Source organism: Leucopleurus acutus (genome assembly GCF_964270905.1).
Source record: "Leucopleurus acutus genome assembly, chromosome: 1".
NCBI lineage: Eukaryota > Metazoa > Chordata > Mammalia > Artiodactyla > Delphinidae > Leucopleurus > Leucopleurus acutus.
Window position 1 is genome coordinate 35,643,678 of NC_139142.1, and position 22,192 is coordinate 35,665,869.

The 22,192-nt window shown below is 38.0% G+C and overlaps 1 protein-coding gene across 1 annotated transcript in view; it reads right to left on the bottom strand.

The window, feature by feature from the left end:
* Nucleotides 1–22,192, bottom strand: part of FUT8 (fucosyltransferase 8) — a 320,447-nt gene that overhangs the window by 78,827 nt on the left and 219,428 nt on the right. The window contains exon 7 of the mRNA XM_082833611.1: nt 6,260–6,374. Coding sequence (XP_082689737.1) covers nt 6,260–6,374 — 115 coding nt within the window. The remainder of the gene's footprint in view (nt 1–6,259; nt 6,375–22,192) is intronic.

Below are 22,192 nucleotides of genomic sequence, written 5' to 3' on the forward strand. Positions count from 1 at the left end.
GCTATGCAAGTCGCATACACCACCCCCTGATATTTATCACAACTGGCATTTTTGGTTTAGGTAGGTCAGATTTATGATCGCATTCCACATAACACATCCAAGCACTCAAACATCCAAGCTCTTTTAGAAAGGCTATCACAGTACCATAATGGATGTGTGAGAACTATCATGCCCATGTTCTAGGATCAGAGCGTATCTATATATATTATAATTAATTGCACAGACATGTAGTTGTATGCTTTTATGACATCACTGAGCCCTACTTATGACTTATTTGATCTTCGATCCTTAGTCAATACTCTATCCTGAGCTAAGCAGTTACGGGGAGGGAGCAGAAGGTGTAGTGAGGCGTACTGAACAGACAGAAAAAGTCAGGGGATAGGCCACTCAGTTTTGGTCTACGGTAACCAGTACTCACACCTACAGCATAGCTGCCTTTCGCAAAAGTTGTAGGCAGTCAGTTAACAGAGGCTGATAATTATAAGATGGTCAATTTGAGAAAGTGCTGCATACTCCAGGGAGTGCTGAAGAGTGAAAGTGAAAGTCCTAGTCAGAGTTTAGCACTCTTTAATGGAAAGCTGCTGTTCCAATATCAAATTAAAGCAAAATTTTAACTGGAGGCAACGTAGTCTTTATTGTATCTATGTACTTGAGACAGAACCCACCCAATCTTAACAGTCAGCATCTATCACTTTTCATCTAATTTTGCAATGTCTTTCTCTATTTCAGGCTTCTTACTGTTAGTGTTCTTGGGTAATCTTACGTCTCTGGAGCAGGACTGAGAACCCCCTAAAGGGACTTCAGGTTCCCTCCTACTTCAATGAGAAGAGCTTTCTTGTGGGCAGAGTGGATTTACTGAGATGTATTGTAACAGGAAAGAGCTAAATGGACTCCGTTAGATCTGTTTCTTTGACTTTAACCTTTGCTTTTCATTGTTTTTGTTATTATAATAATACAAAATGGGCTGCCTCAGGGAACACTGCCCCTCTGCTGTTCAACTCACAGGGAGACAATCTGACCCTGTCCACCTGTGAATGGCTGCAAGAAAGAGGAAACTAACACATCCCCTCACTGAGGCTGGTCAGGAGATGTTTTGCAAGACAAATGGGCCTTTTTTTTTTTTTTTTTTTTTGGTACACGGGCCTCTCACTGTTGTGGCCTCTCCCGTTACGGAGCATAGGCTCCAGACGCGCAGGCTCAGCGGCCATGGCTCACGGGCCCAGCTGCTCCGTGGCATGTGTGATCTTCCCAGACTGGGGCATGAACACGCATCCCCTGCATTGGCAGGCGGACTCTCAACCACTGCGTCACCAGGGAAGCCCACAAATGGCCCTTTTACTTTACTTCCTCACCGCATCTACCTCTCTGATTCTATAAAAGAAACTGGCAACCAGACTCCAATAAGATAGTTTTCCGGAGACACTAGTCTGCCATCTTCTCGGTCTTCTGGCTTTCCGAATAAAGTCGTATTCCTTGTCTCTGGCTCACTTGTCTGTCGTGCAGTGAGCAGAGCGAGCTTGGACTCGGTAACAGTATGCTTCAGGGACGCTCATTTACACAGGTCCCTTCAAAGGCCCTGGGAGGAGGGGGACTTGTGTAGCGTGTTCACCTGGTCAAAATTTGCAAAATTTGTCTACAATGAGTTAAAATAGATGTCTCTTTCCACTTGAAACTCCCTCCCATCCACTTCACTTCCCCAGTGTTGGTGTCGGTATTGGGTGGAAATGAAGTGGCCTTCAACATTTCTGGGGTCCTCTTATGGGAAAATTAAGCTGGGGATTCACTTAGTTTAGATTTAGAGGGATACATGTATGTGGTTCATGGTTGCTTTTGTGCACAGTTATTTTTGTGACATAAACATAGGTACAGGGCAAGAGGTTGCACTGTGATGTGAACGTGCCCCATGGTGCCCAGGATGAGAAGTATCAGGTAATAAGAGAAGTGGAGTCAGTTCTCAGTGATGCCTAGTCCACACAAAAGTTTTCTTCTCTCATTAATAACCTCAAAAATGTAGCGTATACAATTTAAAATGCAGCATAAAACAATTATATGTCGCATACTTTTTTTTGATGAGAATCACATGAAACAGAATTTATATGAATTCCTTTGTATGCAGGGCACAAGCTTATAGCAGTACTAGAAACACAACGTATGTCTGTATGTGAAGTTGCAAATGTTATGTATCACAAATATTAATAATTAAAAAAACTTTTTTGATCAACCATGCTAGAGAAAAATCTGATTTAATCTTCCCTTTTTCTTTATAAAAAATATTACAAAATCACTGTCAATTCACCTTATAGAAAATATTACAAATTGTAATCAAAGAGTACGCAGCCAAGAAATGTGGGGAAACAATATTCTAGTGTCAGGCAGTTAACAAAAATTTTTATTCTTCTGGAGTTTTGTGTTTGTGGTATTTGTCAACTTCATAAAATCTATAATTTGTTGGGATGTTTTTCATTATAAATAAATTTTGGATTCCAAAATTGCCTACTAGCTAAAATTTATTTGCAACCTCAAAATCAATACTTGAGGTGCTTTCAGGTTACTTGTGAACATGTGCAATACAGTGAAAACTGGGAGCCTCCTGAAGCACAAGTTCTCAGCTGAGGTCAAACAAGGTGCCACTTTACCTGCTTGGTTCAGCTCTCATATAAGAACAAGTATCCTTTTTGTGGTATATTTAGACTTAACAGTATTTCATGTTCACTTTATGGTTGAAGAACTTTTCAAATAAACATATAAAAGATTAAGACCTTAAGAGAATTACTTGGTCCATTCTACTTGAGCCTAATAGTATACCTGGGGTTGTCTTCAGTAAGATTATTACAATCTTTTACTCATTTTAGTCTTTTTATACCATGCCATAGGGCCTTCAACTCTGAAGAGAAAATAATCTTAAGACAACCACAGAACTTTGTCCCACTGAAGTCCAGTTGCCCTAGTTCCTTTTTATTTTCCAGTATCTTGTGAAATTGCTTCTCCCAAGTAAAACCAAGGTATATGATAATAAATGAATGGAAATCTAAAATTGAGACCAAACTTAACTGTACTATATGATTGTAAATCAAGCAGGATTTTCATGAGACATAATGATATTTGCTCAATTCAAAGGACTGGATAACCGCAGAAAGAAAGGCTTAGATTTAAAGGACGCTTATTATGGATCAAGACAAGGGTTTTTTTTCCTCCCCACTTCTGGAAATCAAACTTCTTTTTTTAAAATTTAATTAATTTTTATATGGCAGGCAACAAGGGTTTAATCTAGGCTTTTTTCTTTGTACTAGGTCTTGCATTATACCTTAAACAAATCAGCGTTTCTAAAAAATGCTTGTTGGTGATAATGAGAAGTGACAATAACTTTCATGAGTATAAGTAAAAATCTAGTAAAACTGAAAATGTTTTCAACTATACAAACCAATTGAAAGTAAATTATAAAATTATCTGAATTATTTATCAAGAATACAATAAGGTATTTAAATGACTAAAATCTCCCAAAGAGATTAAAAATGTTAAAAATATTGGCTTTTATTATATCTTTTCCCTATTATTTTCTACTTAGATACAAATTATTACCATCTTTATATAACAGCTGGCTGATGGCTAAGTAAGGAGAGCCTTCTAAAATCTCCATCAATAAGTTATATGAAGTGCTTATTTTTATTTTGAATACAGGTACCAAAAGTCAAAGATTTTCTCCTTTATCCCCCTTTTTAGCTTTATTTCCTAGTATACTATTTATTTTCTAAGCCCCGTTGAAGTCTTTCAGAATCTAAGTTGCTTAAATAGTCTTTTTACAGTAGTATTTCACTTAAAGTAAAGGTATGGAAACACCAGTAGATTTGAATATCAATAAAACATGTAATGGAAAAATGTAATCACTCTAAAAAAATCTGTATAAATAGCTCAACTCTTCTGATTAAACTCTCTAATCCAATTAGTTAAACCAGTGACAAATCATTCTTTTTAAAGGAATAAAAATTCAAGTCAGAAAGCATTCCTTACAAATACGTATTTTTAATTTTGTTGGAATGGGTGAAAGGACCCTTATTCACCTCCATCCAGAGAAGTTGAAGAGTGACTGGCATCTTTAATCTCTGAAAAATCATATGTTACAAATACAGTTCTTAACCTCAAAAATGGAAAAAATGATTGTAAATACATTGAATATTTAAAGGAAAATATTTTTCTAAAATATGGCTTTTCCTATTGAGATTTTCCCCATCTCCTTTAATATTAAAAATTGCATTTTCTTTTCCAATATAAAAAAAGAAAAGCATGAAAGTAAGCATTTCTTAATTAATATTTGAAACTGAAGTTAAGGTCCATGTGAAACAATGTTTTACTGTAAGTCTGAAAGATTTAAAAAGCCAATATAGTTTTAAATCATTAGCATGATTTACAAGTGAAATTCTCTAAAACAGAACCACAGAAATCAGCACATAGAAGATGAAATTCACACTACTGGTGAAAACACTTGGCCACTCAAAAACCAAGAGGAAAAAAGAAACTAAAGCAAGTGGCAGGTACTTGTTACTGGCAGGTTGGGGGTGGTGCTAAACTATGGCCAAATCATAGTTTAAATATAACTTTTGTGGTGTGAAAATTTAATGAATATGTGGAAATGGAAGAAACTCAGAAACCAGAGTTATTTCCATTTCAAATGAGGATGATAGTTCTGAGCCACCAGCTGTTTACAGTTCATTGAATGAGGTTCTAGTTGATAGGAGATAATTACCTCTTCCCTACAGGAGGCAAGTGTTTCTCATTCTACAGACACCTCTGATGAATGGCCATGGGGGTATGAGACCAAGAAATCATGCCAAGATCAGTTTCGTTTTTAACGAACTCTTGAAACACCTGATTTTCTGCTTTTTCCTATTTAAGTATAGGAAAATGTGCATCTTAAAATATACAGAATAAAGTCACTGGCTATTATTTTGCTTTTATAAAGCACCTTAACCTTAAAAGGAAAACAGAGTGATTATACACAGAAAGTATATATACCATCAATAGTACTAGAAAAGGATGAGCACGATCATTTCAACTTCAAGCATTTGGAGTGTTAAATTCTATTTACTAATATACTGTTTTCCCCTGATTTAAGTTTCTTTTCAGTTAATGACACATTACCCCATTCATTCCAGCTCCTTCGGCTACTTGGATAGGCCTATCAATTTGATCTTCCCAAACTCTCTCAAATTTGTTTCTTCACTTCCAATGCAAACTGCCACATACCTCAGTATTTCTCAGCTTCAGTATGGTCCTCGTATCCTAAACGCTCTCCTTGCTTCTAGTCTCTTACAATGAATCCAGTTCAAGCAAAATACTACTTTTCAGATTAATATCACTAAAGCAGCACTCTCATCATGCCACTCTTATGTATAAAAATCTTTCAAAAGCAGGTTGTGATTCCAAAATAGAAAAAAGCTTATGGCATATTAAGCAAAAAACAAAATTTAAAAGTAAATCAATACTATCCTTACAAATATGTAACACTGGGTAAGCATAGTAATAAGAGCTAGAAGAGAACACACACAAAAAATGAAGAGAATATATTTTAAAGGGCCTGGGACTTGGAGTTTACCCTTGATTTATATTTCCCATTTGTTGTTATAATGATGTTTATACAATAAATAAAATCGTTCAGCAACCATTTACTGCTTATGCACTATAAAGCTTAACCTGTACCCAAGGACCTCTGCAATCTGGCTCCCAAACCTACCTTTTCCAACCCTCCTTTTCGCACAACCAAAACTCCAGACAAACTAAAATATTCTATTTCTCATTGGGTTCCTGTACTGTTCTTTCCCAGGTATGGACCATTACTTACATCATATGCTCCAGCTAGTATGCTCTTCTCCATTTCTGGGTGTGTAAATCCTGCCTAATTATCCTTTACAGCTCAGTTCAAATAATACCTTTTCCACATAGCTATCCCTGACAGGTTCCTCCAATGAGCATTTCATCTAATCTCTCACATAAATGCAGCACTTCCTATTTTGCACTGTAGTTTTTGTATGTCCGTGTGTCAGAAGTAGCCCCCTTTAGGGCAGGGACCTTCTTTTAGCTATCTTTGTATTCCACTCAAGGAGTAACATACAGTCTTTTTGAATAAATAGGTAAAATGAGTGAACAAATACTTTCAAAAAGTGAGGGCTAGGAAGACTAAAAACCAACAGCAACTCTTACTTTTAGTTTTATTATGATTCTCCTTTTTTTCACTCAAGTTAATTTCTTAACCTAACCTTCTTACCTGAAGATATGTTATTCTCCGCTGGACCAGCTCTGTCAGATCTTTGGCCTCTTTTTCCCGCCAATCACCTGCTCCATCTGTTTGACTGAGGTAGTATAAATCCGTCATTATAGACCTATAAAAAGCAAACAACATTGTGGGTCTAACTTATTTGTATTTCATCACAGGATTACACAAAGTCATAAGAAGAGAGTCAAATTCTTCATAAAGATTGATGCTCACACTGATGCTGGTACTCATTTTTTATTTTCTATCAAGACTGTGAAATTCAACAGTGTAGTCTCTAGCAGCCGAGATTCATTCCTATAGTAAATCTTTACTGTTGAGAAGAACATACTCCCCAGCACCGCCCCCCGCCCCAGGCCAATTATGTGCACTTATATCCCAACACAGAGCACGTCAGAGATCAGGGGAAATTGGATACCCATAGCAAAGAAATAGGTAGACTAACATAAGGGAGAGAAATACATTGGTGACAGCATTTGAATATTACCTTTTTGTTCTCTCTACTGTCACCTCCTGTCCCCTCTTAAATTTCTTCTTCATACTTGGAAAAAGATCAGAGGAAAATTTTGGCACAACTCTTACACAACGGTCGAAACCAAGGGTCAGCAAACTTTTTTCAATAAAGGGCCAGACAGTAAATATTATACGCTTTGTGGGCCTCTGTTGCTTTTGTAGCAGGAAAGCTGCCATAGACAAGATGTAAAAAAAAAAAAAAATGTGTGTGTCTTCCAATAAAACTTTATTCACAAAACCAGGCTATGAGCCAGATTTGGTCCTGAGGCTATAATTTGACAATTCTTCCTCTAAATTAATAAAATGATTGTTAAGATACTTTCCCATCCTGTGTAATAGTTTCAATTACAACATGCTCAATTTCCTGCAAAGTAAACTAAAATACCCAGTATACTGACCGCTGGTGGAGATGGTTTCATTTATATTACATTAAACAAAAGCTATGACTTGCATTTACCAACAAAGAAAAGTAAAAAGCAAGACTCCTCTCTTTCTCTGACACTCCGTACCAACCCATCAGCAAACATTTCGCCAAGCTCTGAACAAGTATCACCACTGGCATTGCTACCAACTGAGCCACTACTTTTCTCACCTGAATTGTTACAGTAACCTCTGAACAGGTCTCCCTGCTTCCACCCTTGCCAACGTCTACAGTCTATCCTCAATGTAGCAGCCAGATCCTGTCAAAATATCAGTCAAATGATGTTACTCCTTTGCTTTTATTGAACTGACTCTTAATCTCAATCAGTCAAACCCAAAGTTACTAATTTGACCTACAAGGCCCCAGATAATATGGCCTCCCTTACCTCTTTTTATTTATTTATTTATTCATTCATTCATTCATTTATTTTTTAAAACATCTTTATTGGACTATAATTGCTTTACAATCGTGTGTTAGTTTCTGCCTTATAACAAAGTGAATCAGTTATACATATACATATATCCCCATATCTCTTCCCTCTTGTATCTCCCTACCTCCCACCCTCCCTATCCCACCCCTCTAGGTGGTCACAAAGCACCGAGCTGATCTCCCTGTGCCATGCAGCTGCTTCCCACTAGCTATCTACTTCACATTTCGTAGTGTATATATGGCCATGCCACTCTCTCACTTTGTCCCAGCTTACCCTTCCCCATCCCCATATCCTCAAGTCCATTCTCTAGTAGGACTGCATATTTATTCCCGTCTTGCCCTTAGGTTCTTCATGACCTTTTTTTTTTTCTCTATTAGATTCCATATATATGTGTTAGCATATGGTATTTGTTTTTCTCTTTGGCTTACTTCACTCTGTATGACATACTCTAGGTCCATCTACCTCACTACAAATAACTCAATTTCGTTTCTTTTTATGGCTGAGTAATATTCCATTGTATATATGTGCCACATCTTCTTTATCCATTCATCTGTTGATGGACACTTAGGTTGCTTCCATGTTCTGGCTATTGTAAATAGAGCAATGAACATTGTGGTACATAACTCTTTTTGAACTCTGGTTTTCTCAGGGTATATGCCCAGTAGTGGGATTGCTGGGTCATATGGTAGTTCTATTTTTAGTTTTTTAAGGAACCTCCATACTGTTCTCCATAGTGGCTGTATCAATTACATTCCCACCAACAGTGCAAGAGGATTTCCTTTTCTCCACACCCTCTCCAGCATTTATTGTTTGTAGATTTTTTGATGATGCCATTCTGACCGGTGTGAGATGATATCTCACTGTAGTTTTGATTTGTATTTCTCTAATGATTAGTGATGTTGAGCATTCTTTCATGTGTTTGTTGGCAACCTGTATATCTTCTTTGGAGAAATGTCTTTTTAGGTCTTCTGCCCATTTTTGGACTGGGTTGTTTGTTTTTTTGATATTGAGCTGCATGAACTGCTTGTAAATATTGGAGATTAATCCTTTGTCGGTTGCTTCATTTGCAAATAGTTTCTCCCATTCTGAGGGTTGTCTTTTCGTGTTCTTTATGCTTTCCTTTGTTGTGCAAAAGCTTTTAAGTTTCATTAGGTCCCATTTGTTTATTTTTGTTTTTATTTCCATTTCTCTAGGAGGTGGGTCAAAAAGGATATTACTGTGATTTATGTCATAGAGTGTTCTGCTTATGTTTTCCTCTAAGAGTTTAATAGTGTCTGGCCTTACGTTTAGGTCTTTAATCCATTTTGAGTTTATCTTTGTGTATGGTATTAGGGAGTGTTCTACTTTCATTCTTTTACATGTAGCTGTCCAGTTTTCCCAGCACCACTTATTGAAGAGGCTGTCCTTTCTCCACTGTATATTCTTGCCTCCTTTATCAAAGATAAGGTGACCATATGTGCGTGGGTTTATCTCTGGGCTTTCTATCCTGTTCCATTGATCTATATTTCTGTTTTTGTGCCAGTACCATACTGTCTTGATTACTGTAGCTTTGTAGTATAGTCTGAAGTCAGGGAGCCTGATCCCTCCAGCTCTGTTTTCTTTCTCAAGATCGCTTTGGCTATTCGGGGTCTTTTGTGTTTCCATCCAAATTGTTAAATTTGTTGTTCTAGGTCTGTGAAAAATGCCAGTGGTAGCTTGATAGGGATTGCATTGAATCTGTAGATTGCTTTGGGTAGTAGAGTCATTTTCACAATTTTGATTCTTCCAATCCAAGAACATGGTATATCTCTCCATCTATTTGTATCATCTTTAATTTCTTTAATCAGTGTCTTATAATTTTCTGCATACAGGTCTTTTGTCTCCTTAGGTAGGTTTATTACTAGATATTTTATTCTTTTTGTTGCAATGGTAAATGGGAGTATCTCCTTAATTTCACTTTCAGATTTTTCATCATTGGTGTATAGGAATGCAAGAGATTTCTGTGCATTAATTTTGTATCCTGCTACTTTACCAAATTCACTAATGAGCTCTAGTAGTTTTCTGGTAGCATCTCTAGGATTCTCTATGTATAGTATCATGTCATCTGCAAACAGTGACAGTTTTACTTCTTCTTTGCCAAGTTGGATTCCCTTTATTTCTTTTTCTCCTCTGATTGCTGTGGTTAAAACTTCCAAAACTATGTTGAGTAATAGTGGTGAGAGTGAGCAACCTTGTCTTGTTCCTGATCTTAGTGGAAATGCTTTCAGTTTTTCACCATTGAGGATGACGTTGGCTGTGGGTTTGTCATATTTGGCCCTTATTATGTTTAGGTAAGTTCCCTCTGTGCCTACTTTCTGGAGGGTTTTTATCATAAATGGGTGTTGAATTTTGTCAAAAGCTTTCTCTGCATCTACTGAGATGATCATATGGTTTATCTCCTTCAATTTCTTAATATGGTGTATCCCATTGATTGATTTGCGTATATTGAAGAATCCTTGCATTCCTGGGATAAACCCCACTTGATCATGGTGTGTGATCCTGTTAATGTGCTGTTGGATTCTGTTTGCTAGTATTTTGTTGAGGATTTTTGCATCTATGTTCATCAGTGATATTGGCCTGTAGTTTTCTTTCTTTGTCACATCTTTGTCTGGTTTTGGTATCAGGGTGATGGTGACCTCATAGAATGAGTTTGGGGGTGTTCCTCTCTCTGCTTTATTCTGGAAGAGTCTGAGACGGATAGGTGTTAGCTCTTTTCTAAATGTTTGATAGAATTCACCTGTGAAGCCATCTGGTCCTGGGCTTTTGCTTGTTGGAGGATTTTTAATCACAGTTTCAATTTCATTTCTTGTGATTGGTCTGTTCATATATTCTATTTCTTCCTGGTTCAGTCTCAGAAGGTTGCGCATTTCTAAGAATTTGTCCATTTCTTCCCGTTGTCCGTTTTATTGGCATATAGTTGCTTGTAGTAATCCCTCATGATCCTTTGTACTTCTGCAGAGTCAGTTGTTACTTCTCCTTTTTCATTTCTAATTCTATTGATTCGAGTCTTCCCCCTTTTTTTTCTTGATGAGTCTGGCTAATGGTTCATCAATTTTGCTTATCTTCACAAAGAATCAGCTTTCAGTTTTATTGTTCTTTGCTATCCTTCCTTTCATTTCTTTTTCATTTATTTCCCATCTGATTTTCATGCTTTCTTTCCTTCTGCTAACTTTGGGGGTTTTTTGTTCTTCTTTCTCTAATTGCTTTAGGTATAAGGTTAGGTGGTTTATTTGAGATGTTTCTTGTTTCTTAATGTAGGATTGTATTGCTCTAAACTTCACTGTTAGAACTGCTTTTGCTGCATCCCATAGGTTTTCGGTCGTTGTGTTTTCATTGTCATTTGTTTCTAGGTATTTTTTGATTTCCTCTTTGATTTCTTTGTTATTAAGTAGTGTATTGTTTAGCCTCCATATGTTTGTATTTTGTTACAGATTTTTTCCTGCACTTGATATCTAGTCTCATAGCATTATGGTCTGAAAAGATACTTGATACAATTTCAATTTTCTTAAATTTACCAAGGCTTGATTTGTGACCCAAGATATGATCTATCCCGAAGAAGATTCCATGAGCACTTGAGAAGAAAGTGTATTGTGCTGTTTTAGGATGGAATGTCCTATAAATATCAATTAAGTCCATCTTGTTTAATGTGTCATTTAAAGCTTGTGTTTCCTTATTTATTTTCATTTTGGATGGTCTGTCCATTGGTGAAAGTAGGGTGTTAAAGTCCGCTACGATGATTGTGTTACTGTCAATTTCCCCTTTTACGGCTGTTAGTATTTGCCTTATGTATTGAGGTTCTGCTATGATGGGTGCATAAATGTTTACAATTGTTATATCTTCTTCTTGGATTGTACCCTTGATCATTATGTAGAGTCCTTCTTTGTCTCTTGTAATAGTTTTTGTTTTAAAGTTTATTTTGTCTGATATGAGAATTATACTCCCCTTTCTTTTGATTTCCATTTGCATGTAATATCTTTCTCCATCCCCTTACTTTCAGTCTGTATGTGTCCCTAGGTCTGAAGTGGGTCTCTTGTAGACAGCATATAATACGGGTCTTGTTTTGTATCCATTCAGCCAGTCTATGTCTTTTGGTTGGAGCATTTAATCCATTTACATTTAAGGTAATTATGGATATGTATGTTCCTGTTACCATTTTCTTAATTGTTTTGGGTTTGTTATTGTAGGTCTTTTCCTTCTCTTGTGTTTCCTGCATAGAGAAGTTCCTTTAGCATTTGTTGTAAAGCTGGTTTGGTGGTGCTGAATTCTCTTAACTTTTGCTTGTCTGTAAAGGTTTTAATAATTTCTCTGTGGAATGTGAATGGGATCCTTGTTGGGTAGAGTAATCTTGGTTGTAGGTTTTGCCTCTTAATCACTTTAAATATGTCCTGCCACTCCCTTCTGGCTTGCAGAGTTTCTGCTGAAAGATCAGCTGTTAACCTTATGGGGATTCCCTTGTATGTTATTTGTTGTTTTTCCCTTGCTCCTTTTAATATTTTTTCTTTGTATTTAATTTTTGATAGTTTGATTAATATGTGTCTTGGCATGTTTCTCTTTGAATTTATCCTGTATGGGACTCTCTGTGCTTCCTGGACTTGATTAACTATTCCCTTTCCAATATTAAGGAAGTTTTCAACTATAATCTCTACAAATATTTTCTCAGTCCCTTTCTTTTTCTCTTCTTCTGGGACCCCTATAGTTTGAACGTTGGTGCATTTAATGTTGCAGACTCAGAGGTCTCTGAGACTGTCCTCAATTCTTTTCATTTATTTTCTTTATTCTGCTCTGCAGTAGTTATTTCCACTATTTTGTCTTCCAGATCACTTATCCGTTATTCTCCCTCAGTTATTGTGCTATTGATCCCTTCCAGAGAATTTTTAATTTCATATATTGTGTTGTTCATCACTGTTTGTTTGCTCTTTAGCTCTTCTAGGTCCTTGTTAAACATTTCTTGTATTTTCTCCAATCTATTTCCAAGATTGTGGATCATCTTTACTATCATTATTTTGAATTCTTTTTCAGGTAGACTGCCTATTTCCTCTTCATTTGTTAGGTCGGGTTGGTTTTTACCTTGCGCCTTCATCTGCTGTGTGTTTCTCATTTTGCTTAACTTACTGTGTTTGGGGTCTCCTTTTCACAGGCTGCAGGTTCGTAGTTTCCATTGTTTTTGGTGTCCGCAGTGGCTAAGGTTGGTTCAGTGAGTTGTATAGGTTTCCTGGTGGAGGGGACTAGTGCCTGTGTTCTGGTGGATGAGGCTGGATCTTGTCTTTCTGGTGGGCAGGTCCACGTCTGGTGGTGTGTTTTGGGGTGTCTGTGGCCTTATTATGATTTTAGCAGCCTCTCTGCTAATGGGTGGGGCTGTGTTCCTGTCCTGCTAGTTGTTTGGCACAGGGTGTGCAGCAGTGGAGCCTGCTGGTCGTTGAGTGGAGCTCGGTATTGGCGTTGAGATGGAGATCTCTGAGAGAGCTTTCGCCGTTTGATATTATGTGGACCTGGGAGGTCTCATGTGGACCAATGTCCTGAACTTGGCTCTCCCACCTCACAGGCACAGCCCTGATGCCTGGCTGGAGCACCAAGAGACTGTCATCCACACGACTCAGAATAAAAGGGAGAAAAAAAAGAAAGAAGATAAAATACAATAAAATTAAAAGTTATTAAAATAAAAAATTTTAAAACTTTTTAAATTTTTAAAAAAAAGGAAAGAAAGAAGAGAGAAACCAAACCAAAAAAGCAAATCCACCAATGATAACAAGCGCTAAAACCTATACTAAAAGAAAAAAACTGACAGAACCCTAGGACAAATGGTAAAAGCAAAGGTATAGAGAGAAAATCACACACAGAAGCATACACATACACACTCAGAAAAAGAGAAAAAGGGAAAAAAAAAATATATCCTTGCTCCCAAAGTCCCTCAATTTGGGATGATTCGTTGTCTATTCAGGTATTCCACAGATGCAGGGTACATCAAGGTGATTGTGGAGATTTAATCCGCTGCTCCTGAGGCTGCTGGGAGAGATTTCCCTTTCTCTTCTTTGTTTGCACAGCTCCCGGGGTTCAGCTTTGGATTTGGATCCGCCTCTGCGTGTAGGTCGCCTGAGGGCGTCTTTTCTTCGCTCAGACAGGACAGGGTTAAAGGAGCCGCTGATTCGGGGGCTCTGGCTCACTCAGGCCGGAAAGAGGGAGGGAGGGGTACGGAATGCGGGCCAAGCCTGAGGTGGCAGAGGCTGGCGTGACGTTGCACCAGCCTGAGGCACGCCGTGCGTTTTCCCGGGGAAGTTGTCCCTGGATCACGGGACCCTGGCAGTGGCGGGCTGCACAGGCTCCCAGGAGGGGAGGTGTGGACAGTGAACTGTGCTTCCACACAGGATTCTTGGTGGCGGCAGCAGCAGCTTTAGCGTCTCATGCCTGTCCCTGGTGTCCGCGCTGATAGCCGCTGCTTGCGCCTGTTTCTGGAGCTCCTTTAAGTGGCGCTCTTAATCCCCTCTCCTCGCGCACCAGGAAACAAAGAGGGAAGAAAAAGTCTCTTGCCTCTTTGGCAGGTCCAGACTTTTTCCTGGACTCCCTCCTGGCTAGCCGTGGTGCACTAATCCCTTCAGGCTGTGTTCATGCTGCCTACCCCAGTCCTCTCCCTGCGATCTGACCAAAGCCTGAGCCTCAGCTCCCAGCCCCCGCCCGCCCCAGTGGGTGAGCAGACAAGCCTCTCAGGCTGGTGAGTGCCGGTCGGCACCGATCCTCTGTGCGGGAATCTCTCCGCTTTGCCCTCCGCACCCCTGTTGCTGTGCTCTCCTCCGCGGCTCCAAAGCTTTCCCCCTCCGCCACCCACAGTCTCCGCCTGTGAAGGGGCTTCCTAGTGTGTGGAAGGAAACCTTTCCTCCTTCACAGCTCCCTCCCACTGGTGCAGGTACCGTCGCTATCCTTTTGTCTCTGTTTATTCTTTTTTCTTTTGCCCTACCCAGGTACGTGGGGAATTTCTTGCCTTTTAGGAGGTCTGAGGTCTTCTGCCAGCGTTTAGTAGGTGTTCTGTAGGAGCTGTTTTACGTGTAGATGTATTTCTGATGTATTTGTGGGGAGGAAGATTATCTCCGCGTCTTACTCCTCCATCTTGAAGCTCCTCCTCCTCCCCCCTTACCTCTTTGATCTCATCTTCTACTACTGTCCTTGTTTACTCTATTTCAGCCACATAGTCTTGTTACTAACCTCTGAACATGTCAGCCATGTTCCTACTTTAGGACCTTTGCATTTGCTCCTCCTTCCCCTGGAATGCTGGTTTCCCTGATACCCATCCACATGGCTCACCCAAATGTCCTTCAAAATTTTGCTCATATGTCACCTTCCCCAAAAGGCTATCCAGACTATCTCACTTAAAAATTCAACACCCAGTCACCATCACATCCCTTGCTTTTCCTTCTCCTCTTTCCCTGCTGTATTTTTCTCCAAGCAATTATCATCTTTTAATATATATCATTTACTTCTTTATTTTATTATCTTTCTCCCCCTACTAGAATTTAAGCTCCACGGCAGCAGGGTATTTTTCAGACTCCCCTCCTTGCTCCCAAACCAGCATTTAGAACAGTGCTGATCACATAGAAAACGTTCAGTATATATCTTTGAATAGATAACTGAATGAAAAAGTGGCAAAAATTTTCAAGAATTTTAGATGAGATAATATTGAGAATTTTTACCTTCCACAAATCCAATTTTGTGCTAGAGAATTTCTGGGAATAATCCTTAACTAGTAATAACTCCAGCTTTAGCCCTTCTCTGCACTTTATATTAACTCTTCTGTTCTGGGAATGTTTATAAGTATGTGTTATTTGCTTGTGAAAATTATAAAGTTAGAAATTTATTTCTATTTATCAGAAAGTATACAGCTGTCCCTTGAACAACTCAGGGGTTAGGGGTGCTGAACCCCCTACAGAGTTGAAAATCTGCATATCACTCTTGAATCCCCAAAAACTTAACTACTAATAGCCTACCGTTGACCGGAAACCTTATCGATAACATAAACAGAATTAACACATATTTTGTATGTTATATGTACAACAATCAAAATGTTATGCACCAACAAATATCAAAGTAAGGGGTCTGGAGTACAAAAATGTGGACTCTGTTCATTGTAAACATGCAAAATCAGAAACATTTTGAATCAGAGGAAAAAGAGCTTTGAGAGCCAGACAGATCTATCTCTCAGTTTGGAATCCAACTCTTACCAGCTTTGTGTCCTAGGAAAGTTATTTTGACATCTCTGAGACATAGTTTCTTCACTTTAAAATAAGTATTATAAAACCTTCCACACAGTTTTTAAAAAAGGATTAGTGATAATACAAACAAAGTAGTATATGTGGTGGCTGCTTGCTACAGACTGAACATCAGTGTCTCCCCCAAACGCATCCATTGAAACTTAATGCCCGGTGTGATGGTATTCAGATGTGGGGCGTGTGGGAAATGCTTAAGTCATGAAGGTGGAGCCTTATGAATGAGATTAGTGCTCTTGTAAAACAGACCCCACAGAGCTCTCTAGCCCCTTCCTCTGTACGAGGGCACAGTGAGAAGGCACTGTCTATGGAGCAGAAAGAGGGCACTCATCAGACACCAAATCTGCCAGCACCTTGATCTTGAACTTCTCACCTTCCAGAATTGTGAGAAGTAAATTTCTGTTGTTTACAAGCCACACAGTCTATGATACTTTTTTGTCATAGTAGGCCAAACAGACTAAGACATTGCTATTTATGCTAGAATGCCTCAGAGAGTTGCTTCAGAACTTTTACCTTGTGTCTGAAGAGTACCTACTAATAATTCCACAACTAAGAGGAAAGATCAATTGGGTATGAGGGTGACAGTAATATGTGGGACTGACAGCCAGTCAGAAAAATGACCCAATACTCAGTGCCTTATAGCACACTGAAGAAAGGGATTGATCAGTGAGGACTCATTTAACAGATGATGAAACCAGCCCTCAACAACTGTGATTTATCTAGGAGTACATGACATAGTCTCAGTTCTCTTCTATTCCTGGTTCTTAACTAGATGATAAACCATTTAGGAGCAAAGCAATGGAAGCCCACTGGAAAAATAATTAAAGTCTTATTTACTATCATAGAAAATTATCAGAACTACATACGGTTAACAGAGAATACCTGATAATAGCCCCTTTGAATAAAACAAAACTATTAATAATATGCAAATAAAAATTCAAAATCATAGCCACAGTTTAGAATATCCACCCAACTAATAGTGGAATAGCTTTATACAATGCTTCGGGATAACAGGGTCATCTGTGAAGCATTTCAGGCATTTGTTCAATGTGTCAACATTATCCATGCACAGGACACTTCACAGCTTGACTATTTCCATGTTTACCCTTTTAAAATAGGACAAGAGTCTAATATGTGATGCTTTATCTGTTTTTATATTATTCCCACCTAAGATTCAAAACATTTCTTTCATGAAAAAGAGTAATTTTAGTTGGAAAAACCGTATCTACAACTTACTGCCTCCTTTAAGAAACTAACTTACAAAAAAAAAAAAAAAAAAAGAAACTAACTTACAGTCTTACACACTGAACAGAGGTTCAAGTTTTTTTCAGATTATGAAACTGAGGCCCCTATGGGCTATTATGTAGCCTATGGTATTATTTTATAGTTGCTGTGAGAAAAGTTACCACTCATGAAATTGTGTGAGTTGATCATGGAAACATAGGAGATGTCTTTCCTTATAATGGTGTTACAGGGCTAAGCTGAAGTTTATTTAAGTTATTTTCTCAGTTTTATAGGCCTCTTTTCTGTTACTCTCATCACACCCATTATTTTTCACATTTCATAGGTTTCATCATATCCAAACATGGTCATTTGCTTTTTCCTACTCATCAAATAGGAGTGATCACAAAACTTGTTGAAAGTCTCAACTTTAAATAGCAGTATTGTTTCTGGAGATGTAGTACAGTGGAATAAATAACCAGTCTATCAGCAAATGCCTGTTGAAGGAATAAAGGATATTCAATATGCTCTGCATGGCGTTACATTAAATTAAAGATACACACAGACACAGACAAATAGCACTACATTCCATGACAATCAGTATATAGCCCCAAGCAGGTAAAAAACTACATTAGGTGTAATTTAGAGGGGAAAATTCTTTGAAATATATAAATTGACATGGTTTATGCTTTCATGTCATAGTAATCAAGCCATCACTTTACCACTGGGAATGAAAGCTGATCTCTGTATATTTTAATAAATTGGAAAACATAAAAGTGAATGTTTTTACCAAGTTACATCACTACTAAGTCTTAGCAATCAGTTATTTATATTTATCCCAATATCTGTCAAGAAAGTGGAATAACCACTTTATAACTAGAAGACCAAAGACCAAAAATAGTACACTAATTTTTTATGATAATGCAGTCAGAGTCACAGTATAAGTCACTCTATTCCAACAGTCAACTAAAATTAAGCTTCCTTTGTAAAACTTTTTTTCTTGGCCTCCCCAGTGGAGACCACGTAAGGAAGACAAGCCCAGGAAATGACTTTAAATTCAACCTACAGTTGACCCTTGAACAACACCGTCTGAACTGTGCGAGTCCAGTTATACGCAAATTTTTTCAATAAATATCGGAAAAATTTTTTGAGATTTGAGACAATTTAAAAAAACTCACAGATGAACTGCATAGTCTAGAAATATTGAAAAAATTAAGAAAAAGTTAGGTATATCATGAATGTATAAAATATATGTAGATACCAGTCTAACCTTACATAGGCATAAAGGCATTAAATTCTATAATTTAATATAAAATTAATAATGTGTTAGTTTTCTTACTGTTTTAAAACTTTGCTTTCAAAAAATTACATTACCATACAGTATGCCTTCCTCATAACTGGAGAAACTGCATATCAGCCGATCATCATAGGTAAGTGTTTTTTTTTAATTTAACAATGTTTCCAATACTGTATTATGAATATGATTGTAAAACTGTATGCCATAAAAATTTTAAAACAATTCATTTATTAGTGTATAGGCTAGGCTACCATGAAGCAATCATATTGATTACACTACCTCCTTTAAAGCAATCATTGCTGTTACAGGTATAATGCATGTGTTGTTACAGCTGCACATAAATGCATTTTTTTCATGTTATCTTTTCATTTTTGCTTTCTAATGTTAGTAATACATATAATATCTTCAGTGTTTTGTATCATATAAGACAATATAGATGTAGGTACTGACAGACAATTCATCTTGTAAACAGAGGACATAAACTTCCAGTATCAATAAAGATAGTACAGTACTGTAAATGTATTTTCTCTATTTTATGATTTCCTTAATAACATTTCCTTTTCCCTAGCTTATTTTAAGACTACAGTATATAATACATGTAACATACAAAATATGTGTTAATCGACTGTTTATGTTATCAGTAAGGTTTCTGGTTAACAGTAGGCTACTAGTAGTTAAGTTTTTGCGAAGACAAAAGTTATACGTGGATTTTTTTACTGTGCAGTGGATTGGTGCCCCTAACCCCCACATTTTTCAAGTGTCAGCTGTAGTTCTTTGCTAAGCCAATAATGTTTAGACATTACCATCCTGCAAAATTGGTCACCTTTTAGCCAAAGACATGAGGATAATCAAACAGAAAGTTTCAGTTCTGGCCCATTATTGGGAAACGTGGTGCCTGAAAACCATTCTACAGAAATTCCGGATTTTCAGTGACTCCATTCTCAAATCAAATCTCCTAGAGGTATCCCTCAAGCTGGTGAACTGGATGTCTTGGTTTTGACTATGAAGATACCAAAAAATCTAGGACGTGGGTGGCGAATCTAAAGGCCTGAGGTATTAAAAGCCTGAGAAATACAAACCCAGGCAAAGTACCAGCAGAATAGTGCTAGTCATTTGAGGGTAGAATACACATGCCTGAAGATAAGTGATAGACTAGACCAACATCTGTGACTCTAAGAGAAAGCCAGCTATGACAGGCATCAAAACCTCTTCTTCAAAAACTGGGCTACATTTATGTTCTTTGTATTTTCTGTTAATTTTCCTATTTTTATACCTTAATATTCACAAAACTCTTTTTAAATGTTCTAGTCTGTCTCAATTATGCCAATGAAGAACCACAAGGAGAGTATTTTGCTTATACCTTATTCAAAATGTTGAAGAGGGAAATTCTCCCTGAGGGCCAGCACAGAGCAGATATAATTCAAGGAAGAAAAGTCCAAGGTGAAGGAACTGACATTTATTAAAGTAAATGTGACTAAGGGAGGCTACACCACAGAGCCTAATCCATAGGTAAATATGGATCAAGGGCAATACTTTGGTTTGCTCCTGGGGCAGAAGTAAGCAGTGCAAAGGATAAAAATGTGACCAGGAGACAGACAGGCAGACAAAGCTCCCACTGCCTCCCATGTTGTCTCAGCAGGAATTTTAGAATACCACCATTCTGACAGCTCACATGGGTGGAGAGGAGTCCAGGAGGGCAACAACAAATACAGCTCATACTACCACATAAGGCAATAATTATGCTATTTGGTGAGTGATGTCCACTAGGCTTATGTTTAGGTTCCAGATCTTCCTATTGAGCACTGTGACAATCTCCCCTTACCTGTGCCTTCCTTGGAGGATCTAAGAATTTTCTATTTATATCCTCTTACAGGACTTTCCTCGTGCAGGTCTGACTAGAGTCTACCAGAACCTACAATGTGTCAGTGACTGTGGAAAGTGTTTTATATATTTTCCCACATTTAATCATCACAATGCTGTAATACAGCAATTATATCTCCACGTGTAGAAGAGAAAAATAAACCTCAGAGAAGTATTCAGCAATTAAGAGAAAGGATTTTAGAATATAACAGCTCTGCCACTTACTTGCGTAAGCTATCTAAATTTTCTAGGTCTGAGTATAACTTTATTTATAAAATGAGGAGGCTATCAATATTACTATGTTGACAAAATAAGATAATGAATGGAGAGCCTTTATCACAGTGACTGGCATGTAGGAAATCCTTAGTAAGTAGTTTTTTGTTTGTTTGTTTGTTTGTTTTTTTGCAGTTACGCAGGCCTCTCACTGCCGTGGCCTCTCCCGCTGCAAAGCACAGGCTCTGGACGCGCAGGCCCAGCGGCCATGGCTCACGGGCCCAGCCGCTCCGCAGCATGTGGGACCCTCCCGGACCGGGGCACGAACCCGCGCCCCCTGCATCGGCAGGCGGACTCCCAACCACTGCGCCACCAGGGAAGCCCAGTAAGTAGTTATTTTTAATGTCAAAATAATTCTTGAGTTTGGAAACCACACCCAAGGAGATGTAAGGTGGGGGCAGGCAAAATAGAACTAGGGCCACAAGATGAGACATACTTTTCCACCTGTAGGTTCTCCTCCCAATGCAAATTTTATTTTAGGGGAGAATGTTCCCTAACACAAGATGGAGAATCACAATCCGGCTGATAGAAACTAAGTGATAAGCAGAATAAGGACGACTTCATATGACAATGTCTCCCTTTGTCCAAGGATATTAAGAGAAATGTTCTAGTACCACTTAAAAATAAGCCTGGATTCCTTAGTAGAAAAACAATCATACAAAAGCATTTTGTCCAAAGGAATTAAAAGCTGGAGAACGAGTACCTACATTCCAGCTTAATGTAAGAATCAATTAAATCACACATCAAAGAAATTAAGTGTGTATGTAATGAAACAAAAAACAAAGAATAATAGATTTGAAGGTTCACAAAACTATTCAAGAGTGAAAATTTCAATTCTTGGACCTTTCAAAGACAGTTGAGTAGAGTCCACCTTATAAAGAGAGTGAAAACACAAGCTACTGGACCACAATGGTTATGACCAGCAATTCTGATCAAATAGATCCATAAGCTATTAACCTACCAATCTTGCCCTATAACCAGTCAGATATTGTACCCCTTATCTGATTTGAAGTGCTTTTGTTACATAGTCCCCTACAAACAGTAGCAAAAAGCCAATCAGCTTAATTAGCCATAAGTATCATTCATCATTTTGGAAACACAGCTGATCTCAGTCTTAGCAAAGCTGCTTTACATATTATTGATAATGAGATGATGCAAACCAGGCAGGAGTGATGAGATTGCTACTTTACTAGATTGTTTCTCAATAGTTTCAGTCAACTTAATTGAGAAATAGCTCATCAGTCCTGTGAGCCCTCCTGTCCTTTAATAATTAATATAATTTAAAATAAGAAAGAAGCAACTCCAGTAACTATTTCATAAACTGGTGTTTGGCACCATAAAGATGACAAAAAGAGCCAAAGTGACAATGATTAAGTTAAATGTATCTCTGGACAACCAAACAGCGTGGTAAGACAAACTCTTCATGACACCCTCAGAGGTTGAGGGCCAAATCTATGAGGCTGTAAATCCAAGCACTGAGCCTACAACTACTACGTAAATAATAAAACCATAATGACAAAAATAACCACTCTCAATTGCTGATTTCCCACTTGCTATTTCAAAGAGACAGGCCAGGGTCAATTCATGATCAATGATATCAAAAGCACCAGGTAAATGTGACTGTATTACTAAGAAGTGTGGT